General features: G+C 50.4%; 1 protein-coding gene across 1 annotated transcript in view; it reads left to right on the top strand.

The window, feature by feature from the left end:
* Window positions 1-13441, top strand: part of LOC132574509 (probable cation-transporting ATPase 13A4) — an 86468-nt gene that overhangs the window by 28274 nt on the left and 44753 nt on the right. Inside the window, exons 6-8 of the mRNA XM_060242872.1 lie at window positions 5969-6038; window positions 11803-11937; window positions 12972-13044. Of these exons, the coding sequence (XP_060098855.1) occupies window positions 5969-6038; window positions 11803-11937; window positions 12972-13044 (278 nt within the window). The remainder of the gene's footprint in view (window positions 1-5968; window positions 6039-11802; window positions 11938-12971; window positions 13045-13441) is intronic.

Here is a 13441-nt window from a genome sequence, read left to right as displayed (position 1 = left end):
AGAAGAACCCAGTACACATCGTGGGGTGGGCCCGGGTGCATGTGGAAAGAAGGGGTTTCAGAGGGCCCCTGGACATCCTAGTGGTCAAGCGCCAACTGACCACACTTCTAGGGTTGGCTTGGTTCAATCCCCTGGGGATCCAGCTGGTGGGGGTGGACCACTTGCAGGCAAGCAATTTCGACGGGGTCTGCCATGAGTTCCCCGAGGTCTTTGATGGGTCTTTGGGGAGCTATAAGGGTCCGCCCATCACCCTACCGATTGACCCAATGGTCAGGCCCATAAGGCTTAAAGCGAGGCGCGTCCCGTTCGCCCTTAAGCCTAAAATAGAGGCAGAACTGGACCGCCTAACGGCCCAGGGCGTCCTAGAACCGGTAACATACGCGGAATGGGAAACCCCCATAGTAACGCCCGTCAAACCCAATGGGGAGGTGAGGATCTGCGCTGACTACAAGTGCACGATCAATAAGGCGCTACAAGACAACCCCTACCCAGTCCCGGTGGTCAGCCACGTCCTAGCAGCGCTAGCCGGGGCGAAGGTTTTTGGGAAGCTGGACTTAGCACAAGCATACCAGCAACTGCCGGTCGACGCTAAGACAGCGGAGGCGCAGACGATCGTGACCCACAGGGGCGCGTTCAGGGTTAAACGGCTGCAGTTCGGGGTCAGTGTGGCTCCGGGGATATTCCAGAGCATAATGGACTCTCTCCTTAAAGGGATCCCCGGAGTTCAACCCTTCTTTGACGACGTTTTAATCGCCGCCCCCAATGAAGGAGAGTTCTGCTGCCGCCTGCGCGAGGTCCTCAGGCGGTTCCAAGCGGCGGGGCTGAGAGTCAAAAAGGAGAAATGTTTGTTAGGGGTCCCGCGAGTGGAGTTCCTGGGGTTCGCCGTGGACGCGGCGGGGATACACCCGACGGCGGACAAGACCAGGGCCATAGTCCAGGCTCCTGCGCCCAAATGCAAGGCAGAACTACAGAGTTTTTTAGGATTGTTGAACTTTTATCACACGTTCCTACCGCACAAAGCCGCCGTAGCGGAACCGTTGCACCGTTTGCTGGATAAACAGGCCCCGTGGGTCTGGGGCCAACGCCAAGCCGCGGCGTTCCAAGCGGTGAAGGACCTCTTGGTCTCTAACGCGGTACTTCACCACTACGACGAAAACCTACCCCTGATCCTAGCTTGCGACGCCTCCCCCTACGGAGTAGGAGCGGTTTTGGGGCACCAACTCCCGGACGGGAGGGAAGTGCCAGTCGCGTACTATTCACGGACTCTATCTCCAGCGGAGCGGAACTACGCTCAAATTGACAAGGAGGCCTTGGCGATCGTGGCGGGGGTGCACAAGTTCAACGACTACCTCTACGGTAGGCGTTTCACCATCGCCACGGACCACAAGCCGCTCCTGGGCCTCCTAGCTCCAGACCGTCAGACCCCCCAAATCCTATCCCAGAGGGTCCTGAGGTGGAACCAGTTCCTGAACTCCTACACGTATGAACTGATCCACCGCCCGGGTAAAGCCATGGGACACGCCGATGCCCTCAGCCGCCTGCCGCTCCCCATGACAGAACCGGATCCCGCCCCGGCACATGGGGTAATGCTCATTGAATCGCTCCCCGAGCGCCCCCTGCACGCGGCGGAGGTGGCTCGGGCAACAGGGAGGGACTGCATCCTGGCACGGGTCAGGGACTGGGTGGGGAGGGGGTGGCCATCAGGCAAAGTCGAAGACGCGTTCAGGCCATTCGCGTCCAGGAAGGACGAGCTATCAACCCACAAGGGGTGTGTGCTTTGGGGCAGTCGGGTGGTGGTTCCCCCCCCCTTGCGCAAGCAGGTGCTGGAAGACCTCCACGAGACCCACCCGGGCATCGTGAGGATGAAAGCCCTGGCCCGTAGTTATGTGTGGTGGCCGGGCATGGATGAGGAGATAGAGGGGTGGGTGAGGAGGTGCCAACCCTGCCAAGAATCCCGGCCCGATCCCCCATCAGCCCCGGTCCACAGATGGGAGTCTAACAGGCGACCATGGTCCCGCCTCCACTTAGATTTTGCAGGCCCGTATCAGGGCCAAATCTTTTTTATACTTGTGGATGCCTACACAAAATGGCTGGAGGTGATTCCAGTAGCCTCAACCTCCACAGCAGCAGCCGTCCGGGCACTCAGGAGGGTCCTATGCACGCACGGGATCCCAGACACCCTGGTGACGGATAACGGTACTGCATTCACCTCCCGGGAATTCCGGGAGTTCACGGAGAGGTACCTCATACGACACATAAGATCCGCACCCTTCCATCCGGCCACCAACGGCCAGGCAGAGCGGATGGTGCGGACCACCAAGGAAGCACTGGGGAGAATAGTACAAGGGGATTGGGACCACCGCCTCTCAGCCTTCCTGTTCCACAACAGGATCACCCCAAACCCTATAACGGGATCCAGCCCCGCAGAACTGCTTATGGGGAGGAAACTGACAACACGCCTAGACAGGCTGCACCCCGACCGGGCCCCCGAGGTCCGCGGGTCCCCAGAGGTCCGGGAGGCGGTGCGGGGGTTCTTTCCGGGTGACCCAGTATACGCGAAGAACTTCGCAAGCGGTCCCGAGTGGGTCGCGGGGAGAGTCCTTAGGGTGACAGGTTCCAGGTCATACGAGGTGACCACCGAGGGGGGCCAGGTACTAAGGCGGCACATAGATCAGCTGCGCCGCCGCACCCTACCCGAAGAAACAGAGGAGGTAGGGAATAGGGATCCGCGGGCAACCGAAGGTCCGGAAGGGCGCTCGCCTATACAGGAACTACCCACTTATGACGCCCCCAGAGACACCGAACCAGAGCCGGAGCCTGAAACAGACCCCAACATCCCGCAGCCAGAAGCAGCATCGCCCACAACGGAACCAGCCTCCGCACCAAGAGCGACCCCGAGGAGATCGACACGGGAACGGAGAGCACCGGCGTACCTCCGGGACTATGTGGTTTAAACTAAGGGGGGAGGAGTGTTGAGTATCGGACTCTGCACCCGCGCCGCGCAAGCCGGGACGTCCTCGGGTTACCTGGCGCAGCGCGGGAAAAGTCACCGCCAATCAAGACCAAGCGCGGGAAGTTTAACTGGCCAGGATTGGGCTGGCCAGCAGGGGGGTTGATCCGGGGTGCATGTATATATTAGCGGACCCGGCCGCGTGTTTCCCAGTTCTGTAATGTATCAGCGATTAAAGACCAATGCCTTTACCACGTCTCGTCTCCCAGTACATTACAAACTCTGATGTCTCCTACTTTTGTATAGCCCGTTTGGTGTAGTGGTTAAGTGTGCGGACTCGTATCTGGGAGAACCGGGTTTGATTCCCCACTCCTCCATTTGCACCTGCTGGAATGGCCTTGGGTCAGCCAGAGCTCTCTTATCTGGGAGAACCGGGTTGGATTCCCCACTCTTCCACTTGCACCTGCTGGAATGGCCTTGGGTCAGCCAGAGCTCTCTTATCTGGGAGAACCGGGTTTGATTCCTCACTCCTCCACTTGCAGCTGCTGGAATGGCCTGGGGTCAGCCAGAGCTCTCTTATCTGGGAGAACCGGGTTGGATTCCCCACTCCTCCACTTGCACCTGCTGGAATGGCCTTGGGTCAGCCAGAGCTCTCTTATCTGGGAGAACCGGGTTTGATTCCCCACTCCTCCACTTGCACCTGCTGGAATGGCCTTGGGTCAGCCAGAGCTCTCGCAGGAGTTCTCTTTGAAAGGGCAGCTGCTGTGAGAGCCCTCTCAGCTGCACCCACCTCACAGGGTGCCTGTTGTGGGGGAGGGGGATAAAGGAGATTGTGAGCCGCTCTGAGACTCTGAGTGGAGGGCGGAATATAAATCCAATGTCTTCTTCTTATAGCTTAAAGTTGCTGCTTTAAAAATTGCTAGAAAGAATCAGATGCACAAGAATGAAAAACAGAAAAATACAAAGAATGATCAACTTTATAAAAAGAGAAATTTGCAAAATACAAATAGTAAACACAGTATTGCAAGTCTTCTTATCCAATTTTTTTTTAAATAACAAAGTTTTATTTTGCAATATATTGAAAAATATTCTACTATCAGAATCTAAATGTAATTCATCACTACATTACACATTTTCCCACCCATCCCCCCCTCCAAATTGTGACTTCCGCCAGTGTACAAAACAAATTAAAAACCTTTTAAAAGTAAAAATTCCCATATCTATTATCTTAACGAAAAGTTATTCACTTAACTTTGTCTTAGCTCCAATATAACTACTATTCTTATTCCTTTACTTAATACTTTCTACTTAATCATCAATATTACACATTTAATAGCCATAATCTATTCTCCTTTGCACTTTAGAAATTCAATTATTACTTGTCAAACATTAAACATAGATTTCATAGTCATTAAATCATCACTAAAATCATTCAAGTGTTAATCTTCTCTTAACTCACATGGACTTACTATATGAACTCAACTACTTATATTTCATTTCTAAAACAATACACAGTAATCACAGTCCTTTTTCTCTTTTAAAGTTCAATTAATATTATCAAAAACCACTAGATGGCTCTTCACCTTCCATTGTATCTCAACATAGTTTTGGAATTTATTCCAATCTTCTTTAAATTTCTCCAGGTTACAGTCTTTAAAGATACTAGTAAGTTTGTCCATTTCACTCCAATTAAGAACCTTTAAGATCCAGTCCCATTTTTCTGGTATTTTATCTTGCTTCCACATTTGCTCATACAATGTCCTGGCAGCTGAAAGCAAATACCACAGCAATGTCCTCCTTATCCAAATTCTTGAGTGCATCAGTTATAGCCAAGGTGATCTGTATTGAAAGGAAGTGTTTACATATTAAGTATGTTGTGAAGTTTTTGTTTGACAAATTCTGTTGGGTGTGACTTATTCTGGTGGGGTTAGTCACAGGGATAACTCCATGTTCTGCTTCTGGCAGCCCATTCTGACTGATACATTTTATTTACTTTACTTATTGTCTGCTTTTCTTGCGGAGGCTCAAGATGGATTAAAAAATTCAGTGATATAATAGGAATATTTTAAGGCATTCAGTGAACTATGAAATAAAATTGAATCACAAAGTTAGAAGGCAATGCAATAGAGATGGCATTAAAGACAATAGAAGATGCAAAAACTGGATTAAAGGAATCAGAAAACAATGGTGTAAAAATAAGAAATGCACAGAGTAAACAGTACCATAAACCTCAGCCCTTTATTATCCTCCTGAAAAAAATAAACATTTTTACTGCAGCCCTGTTCTGTTTATAAAAATGTCCCCCTGAGCTATTTTTGAATATGATGCCTGAGAACGTTTGGATGTGATCTGTCTCATCTTCTGAAGAACTTGGGAGTTTATTTTCATTCCTTGATTTCACCAAGAAGCCTTCTTAAAATCATGACTATGAAGTTTCTGTTAAGAGTCCGGGCAAGAATACAATAAGGTGTGTGTGTGTGTGTATATATTTCGTTGTTGTTTTTCTTTTTATGTTAAGTGTATTATGTATGTTATCCTTCTTTTTTTTCTTTTCCTTTTTTTTGTTGTCAATAAAAATCTTAAATCTTAAAAAAAAAAAAAAAGAGTCCGGGCAAGAAGTGGTCAGTTGTTGTTGACTGCTGCAGAAGAAATTGGGGTAAATCTTCTCCCCCCTCCCCAATTTTAAAAAAATGGTCTCAATGTCCAGCCTGCTGAAGGCATCTGGTGAGCTGGGAAGCTCATACAGTGTTGAGTGTCCTTTTGATTGGCCCTAAGAAAACTGTATTGTGTGGATTTAAGGTCCTGTTTTGGCTTTTGCGTGGGCAAATAGAGCTGGGTGCTCCTGGACTGATGCTTTTTTCTGCTGGTGCAGACAGACTGACACGGCTACCTGTCTTAATCTTGCCTTGCCTTGTATGTTTGGTCTCTTCTCCTGTCTGGAGGGGAAAGTCAACCAGGAGCCAAGAATGGTTGGGTGAGTCAGACTGACTGTGGGCTCTTTCTCTTGCTCCCACCCAGGAAGCTGATCTGTGGACAAAACATCATTGATGTGGAGATCACGCCTATTTGGAAGCTGCTTGTCAAAGAGGTATTTTGCTTTGGGCAGTGGGGGGGCATGGGCATTGCCTCACAGGCTTCCCTGAAGCTGTTGGGCTGTGGAGACTGGTGGGGAATAAGGCATCTGAAGCACATAGGTAGTGTGGGCGTGGGCAAGTGTTTACAGTGGGTTTCTAGTGTTCCTGTAGAGGGAGAGACATTGGGTGAAGTGTGAGGAATGCCTAGGGAAATCTTTAGAGCCAGAGGGTTGGTTCATGAGGCTGAGCCTCCCGGCGGCTTGCTGGCAGCTGGGGTGCATTTGCCTGCTCACATTTATTTTATTGTATTGTATTTATATCCTGCCTTCCCCGCTGAAGCAGGCGCAGGGCGGCTCACATCAACAAAACATTTACAATTCTGAACTTTAACCATTAAAACATTGAACAAATATAAACCATTAAAACATTCAAAGCAATTTGGTGCTAGTGTTATTTCCAGTATCTTCAGCCCTCTTGGGTAGCCTCATGTACTACTTTCAGTTGAAGGCGAGTTGCAAGAAAGTTGTCTTACAGGCCTTGTGTCACTGGACAAGATCCCGCAAGGCTCTTACTTCTTTACCCAAGGAAGCCTCACAGCCTTGACATTTTGTTTGTCTGATGTTGACTGTTTTATTGTATCAGATCTTTTCCTCGTCAACTTCCCTGGTTGAGACGGATGCAGGATGGCAAAGGGGCACAGAGACAGCAGCTTGACTTCTGGGCCACAAATGGAAACTGCCAGCCGGAGGGGCCAAAGAGGAACCCCCCCCTTCCTTTTCTCCTTCAAGCCATCCCCAAAGAGACAGGGCCAGTAAGACACGGACGTTTCCTCTACCTCCAGTTCTCCAGAGATGTCAATAGAGCGGTGCCCACATCTTGCCTGCTTTCTGGGGCTTGCCCTCCCTGAATCCTTTTGCCCTATTTTGCCTTGTGGGGAAGGGGATGCCTTGCTCAAATAATGGAGAGTATGAGTCTCTGGCCTCACGAGGGGGGGCTGTTTTTTGAGATAGAGACACCAAAATTTCTGCACTGCATCCACTGCCTCTTCCCAAAACACCCTCCAAGTTTCAAAAGGATTGGACCAGGGGGTCCCATTCTATTAGCCCCAAAAGAAGGTGCCCCTATCCTTCATTATTTCCAATGGAGGGAAGGCATTTAAAAGGTGTGTGGCCCCTTTAAACGTGATGGCCAGAACTCCCTTTGGAGTTCAGTTATGCTTGTCACGACCTTGCTCCTGGCTCCACCCCCAATGTCTCCTGGCTCCACCCCCAAAGTCCCCAGATATTTCTTGAATTGGACTTGGCAACCAATTACCAAGAGAGCGATTACAAGAGAGCGATTACCCTCTTCAGTCCTCATGGAGAGCTAGCGGGAGCTTGCAGAGTGACCCTTGGTGTGAGGATTGGCCTGCAAGAAGCGTCTCTCTTCTGTTTTTCCATCCGTGAGAAATAACAGTTGTGAGCCTTCAGAACAATGCCTGAGTCCCATGACACCTTGAAGACCAACACGTTTAATTTGGGGTATTTGTGTGCTTCTGATCTGCATGTACATAAAAGCTTCCACCCAGTACAAGACTTTGCTAGTCTTCAAAGTGCCCTTTAACAGACTCAAGCTTTGTTCCCTGGCTTCAGATCAAGACGGTCGGCTGCCCCCCACCTGGGCGCTATTTTGATCCTGACAACACTTTCTAGGGAACAGCTGAATCGGAGTCCTGGAGCACCTCAGAGCCCAAGATGTTGCGGCTATAAGCTGTGATGCTTTTCTGGGAGGAAGCTTTCTTGAGCTAAACAAGACTTACTTCTGGGGTGACCCGTGTAGGATTTCTTCCAGAGAGCCAGTTTGGTGTAGTGGTGAAGTGTGCGGACTGGGAGAACCGGGTTTGATTCCCCACTCCTCCACTTGCACCTGCTGGAATGGTCTTGGGTCAGCCATAGCTCTGGCAGGAGTTGTCCTTCAAAGGGCAGCTGCTGTGAGACCCCTCTCCAGCCCCACCCACCTCACAGGGTGCCTGTTGTGGGGGAGGAAGGGAAAGGTGAGCCGCTCTGAGACTCTTCGGAGTGGAGGATGGGATATAAATCCAATATCTTCATCTACCTCACAATACAATAAAATAAATGTGAGCAGGCAAATGCCTGTGTAATAATGCCCCTGTATAAATCGATGGTGCGGTCTCATTTGGAGTACTGTGTGCAGTTCTGGTTGCCGCACCTCAAAAAGGATATTATAGCATTGGAGAAAGTCCAGAAAAGGGCAACTAGAACGATTAAAGGGCTGGAACACTTTCCCTATGAAGAAAGGTTGAAACGCTTAGGGCTCTTTAGCTTGGAGAAACGTCAACTGCGGGGTGACATGATAGAGGTTTACAAGATAATGCTTGGGATGGAGAAAGTAGAGAAAGAAATACTTTTCTCCCTTTCTCACAATACGAGAACTCGTGGGCATTCGATGAAATTGCTGAGCAGACAGGTTAAAACGGATAAAAGGAAGTACTTCTTCACCCAAAGGGTGATTAACATGTGGAATTCACTGCCACAGGAGGTGGTGGCGGCCACAAACATAGCCACCTTTAAGAGGAGGTTAGATATATATATATATATATATATATATATATATATATATATATATATATATATATATATATATATATATATATATATATATATATATATATATATATATTTGGCCGCTGTGTGACACAGAATGTTGGACTGGATGGGCCATTGGCCTGATCTAACATGGCTTCTCTTATGTTCTTATGGTGTCTGTTGTGGAGGAGGAAGGGGAAGGAGATTGTGAGCCGCTCTGAGACTCTTCGGAGTGGAGGGCGGGATATAAATCCAATATTTTCATCTACCTCACAGGGTGTCTGTTGTGGGGGAGGAAGGTAAAGGAGATTGTGAGCCGCTCTGAGACTCTTCGGAGTGGAGGGCGGGATATAAATCCAATATCTTCTACCTCACAGGGTGTCTGTTGTGGGGGAGGAAGGGAAAGGAGATTGTGAGCCGCTCTGAGTCTCTTCGGAGTAGAGGGCGGGATATAAATCCAATATCTTCATCTACCTCACAGGGTGTCTGTTGTGGGGGAGGAAGGGAAAGGAGATTGTGAGCCGCTCTGGGACTCTTCGGAGTGGAGGGCGGGATATAAATCTAATATCTTCTTCTTCTTCTTCTTCTTCTCTGCTCTTCGCTATGCTTTGCTTGTTTTTATATCGTTGGATCTGTGAGGCTGTTGGCCTCTTAGGTTACCGGTTTCAGTTGTGAGATGTTTGTTGACTTCTCAGCTGCCTTAGAAAATTGCTTCTGAACTGAAAGACAGGATATGCCTTTTGTAAATAAGTGGAAGAACAAGCCTGATTCATTGCATGTTTGGCAATGCGTGAAATCCACATCTTAGGCTCTCTGCTGGCAGCCCCAGGAAGAGTAGAGCAGGAAGGAGGGGCACGCTCCAAAACACAGGGCCAGTTTGGGTGGTCTAAAAGTCATATCTTGAAATAGGGTGGTCTGAAAATCATGTTTTGAAATATTCAGAGTGTCATTTTTTAATTGGCACATTGAATATTGGTGATAAAAATTGTAAATGTATTGAACACGTTATCCCAAGCGTTGGGAATAATTAATCTGTCCATCTGTCTTTAGTAGGGTTGCCAATCCCCAGGTGGGGGCAGGGGATCCCCTGGTTTGAAGGCCCTCCCCCATTTCAGGGTCATCAGAACGGGGGGAGGGGGGGAATGTCTCCTGGGCACTCATTCCCTATGGCGACCGATTCCCATAGGGAATAATGGAGAATTGATCCACAGGTATCTGGGGCTCTGGGGAGGCTGTCTTTTGAGACAGAGACACCAAATTTACAGCCTAGCATACATCACCTCTCCTCAAAAGACCCTCCAAGTCTATTAGCCACAGTGTGTGTGTATATATAAAATTTTTTGCCACTATGTGACACAGAGTGTTGGACTGGATGGACCATTGGCCTGATCCAACATGGCTTCTCTTATGTTCTTAAGTTTCAAAAATTTTGGACCGGGGTCTCCAATTCTGTGAGCCCCAAAAGAAGGTGCCCCTATCCTTCATGATTTCCAGTGGAGGGAAGGCATTTAAAAGGTTTGCGGTCCCTTTAAATGTGATGGCCAAAACTCTGTTTGGAGTTCAATTATGCTTGTTACAACCTTTCTCCTGGCTCCACCCCCAATGTCTCCTGACTCCACCCCCAAAGTCCCCAGATATTTCTTGAATTGGACTTGGCAACCCTAGTCTTTAGGAGTTTGTCTGTCTCTCTCACTCTCTCTCTCTCTCTCAAAATTGCAACGTGGAGAGTGCAGACTTGGAGTTTTGCAAGCCCGTCTGAGTTTGGGAGAGGTGCTGAAGAAGTCATTCCTCTGCCACAAGCCCAAGGAGCTCAGTGCTGGGGCCGCCTTTCCCCTTCCCCTCCCTCCCGCCCCACCGGAGCTCTCCCCTCTTCCCAGCCTTCAGCCCAATCCAGAAAGGGGCAGGCAGGGCAGCCCGCTGGGGAGGGGTGGGGACTGAGGACTGGGGAGCTTCGCTCAGAGATGATGATGATGATGACGACGTCTCATGAAAGCAACGGCCCCAAGAAGCCGATTAGCAGTTTAATCAAGGGAGGTTTAGCCGGCAGAGTCCGAACAGAACATTCTGTCCTCTCTGGAAGGGCCGTCCGGCTGCCTTTGACTTCTGGAATTTCGTGACAGGTTTGTTTTTTTGAACTGCTTAAAATGAGCTGGCACCTTCAGCCATTTAATTAAGTTTGGCTGTGAATGGCTTGGCTCAGGCTGGTCCCAGTGCAAGCTGGTTGTCCTGTGTGGAAACCCCTCCGCTGACTGCAAGGCCCAATTCAAAGGAGTGATTTTGATCTCTAAAGGCTCCGGTGATCTACAACGTACAGGGGCCTCTGTCTCCTCAGTTTCTCCGTTATTGCCATGTTCTGGAGCCCTGACTGCTCTTGCAACTTGGAACAGGGCCTTTGCCACAGTGGCCCCTCTCCAGCTGCCAAACTGTCTCATTTACCATGGCATTGGACAGATCCAAGCGGGCAGCTATGTTGGTCTGAAGCAGTAGAACAAAGCAGGAGTCAAGTTTCACCTTTAAGAGCAACAAAGTTTTATTCAGAACGTAAGCTTTCGTAGGCAGGCACACCTCTTCAGACGAGGTGATAAGGTCTCATTGCAGCTGAGAGCACTTTTGGGCATCCAGTGTATGAGGCGCTGAAGAAGTATGCTTGCATACGAAAGCTTACGTTCTGAATAAAGCTTTGTTGGTCTTAAAGGTGCAACTTGACTCCTACTTTGTTCTAGGCCCTTGGACAGTTTGCTAATGTGATATTTTCGCTGCTTTTTGCAGGGCTGTTTAGGCCTTGAACATTTATGGGAATAGAAAGGCGGGGTGGGATCGTAAGTCAGGCTTTCCAGCTTGGCTCCTGGGATTCTCAGAGACTTGGTCCTTCAGCAGGCCTGAGCATCCCTTGCCCCTGCTCTTCTTCCTTCCCTCGTCAGCGATGCTGGATATGAGGATGGCTGCCATCCCATCTGGAGCCATCAAAAGCAAGTAGATGCTCAGAGAAGTTCCCCTTGTGCCAAGCCCCCTCCCCCCAACTCTGCGGCCTGCTTCTTTGTCCCGGCCTCTTTCCTTTGTGCCAGGCCTCCCCAGCCCTCTTTCCAGCGGCGCCAATTGGGCAGGAGCAAGGGCAGGTCCAGGAATGTGCCACAGGAAGCCAGATGTGGTTCCCAAACCACTGCTTGTGTTTTTCCCCCCTCTGCCCCAACAGGTCCTCAACCCGTTCTACGTCTTCCAGCTCTTCAGCATCTCTCTGTGGCTTGCAGAAGATTACATCGAATACTCCGTGGCCATCGTCCTCATGTCTCTCCTTTCTATCGCTCTGACGGTCTATGACCTCCGGAAGGTGAGGAGGGGAGATGCTCTCTGGGGAGGTCGTGTTGCAGCTGAGAGCGCTTTGGGGCAGCCCATCTGGGAGGGGCTGAGCCTCATCTTGATCCAGGCCACTGTGTACAAGAGCCCTGGCGGCTGGGAACGATGGCCCTTGTGGCAGGTCCCCTTGTATGGTAGACCGGTCTTGCCCAGGAGAGGCTGCAGTGGCCAGAACTGGGCAGAGCCTGCCAGGACCAATTCAAGACATATCTGGGGACTTTTGGGGGTGGAGGCAGGAGACATTGGGGGTGGAGCCAGGAGCAAGAGTGTGACAAGCATAACTGAACTCCAAAGGGATTTCCGGCCATCACATTTAAAGGGACTGCGCACCTTTTAAATGCCTTCCCTCCTTTGGAAATAATGAAGGGGAGGGGCACCTTCTTTCCTCATAAAACTGGACCACCTGGTTTAATCTTGTTGAAACTTGGAGGGTGTTTAGAGGAGAAGCATTGGAGGTTATGCTGCGGCTTTGGTGCCTGTGTCTCAAAAAACAGCCCCCCATGGATCCATTCTCCATTATCTCCTATGTGAATCGGTCCATAGGGAATAATTAAGTGCCTAGCAGACATCCCCTCCCACTTTCTTATGACCCTGAAGTGGGGGGGGGAGGACCTCCAAACCAGGGGATCCCCTGCCCCCACCTGGGGATTGGCAACCCTAAGCTTTGACCTGGGGCTTCCCTCCTCTGTTTCTGCCCAACCGGCCCTGTTGCGTCTCTCCTCAGAGCTGTTCTGCTTTGCAGGCTGCCTGTTTTCCCCCCGGGCCCATCCTGGGCAGCCAAGACCCACTTCCCAATGTGGTGCCCCCCTGAAAGTCTGAGCCCCCAAATCTGTCTGGGAGGGGAGACGCTCCCTCTGGCTCCCACGTGGGAAGGACCGAGGGTGGTGGAATCCCGACTGCCTCTTTCCAGGCATCCACGTGAATCGCTGCAGGGAGGGGGGTGGGGGTGGGGGGGAGTTCTTCCCAGCCTCATGGGGCTCTGGGCCCTCTTCCCTTCCTGCCCGACAGCAATCTGTGAAGTTGCATCGCCTGGTGGAGTCCCACAACAGCGTCCCGGTCAAGGTGTGCAGGAAACAGGCAGGTGAGCTCCCTCTTGGAGGCCCAGAGGCCTCTTCCGGGGTCTTTCTGGCATCTTGAGCCAGAGGAGGGGGTGGGGTGTCCAAATCCACCTGCTCCCAGTGCTGTGTTACTAAAGCTGAGAGGTTTCTCTGGGCCCTGTGCCAGAAGGAGAGGGGAGGGGGAAGGTGCCCTCCCTCCAGACCACAGCCATTCCCCCTAGGGTTGCCAAGTCCCCCTGCGGCTGCCAGCATACAAGAGAGTTTCCCCCCAAATTGCTAGAATGTCCCCACGTGAAACCATAAGAGTTTCAAGTGAATTCTTAGAGCATCCCGCGTGACGTGCCCAGCACGATGCATCACTTAGAATCCTAGAGCTGGAAGGGACCTCCAGGGTCATCTAGAAGATAAGAAGATATTGGA

The sequence above is a fragment of the Heteronotia binoei genome, chromosome 6 (genome assembly GCF_032191835.1).
Source record: "Heteronotia binoei isolate CCM8104 ecotype False Entrance Well chromosome 6, APGP_CSIRO_Hbin_v1, whole genome shotgun sequence".
NCBI lineage: Eukaryota > Metazoa > Chordata > Lepidosauria > Squamata > Gekkonidae > Heteronotia > Heteronotia binoei.
The sequence above is the reverse complement of the archived record's forward strand: the minus strand, read 5'-3'. Positions and strand labels throughout refer to the sequence as shown.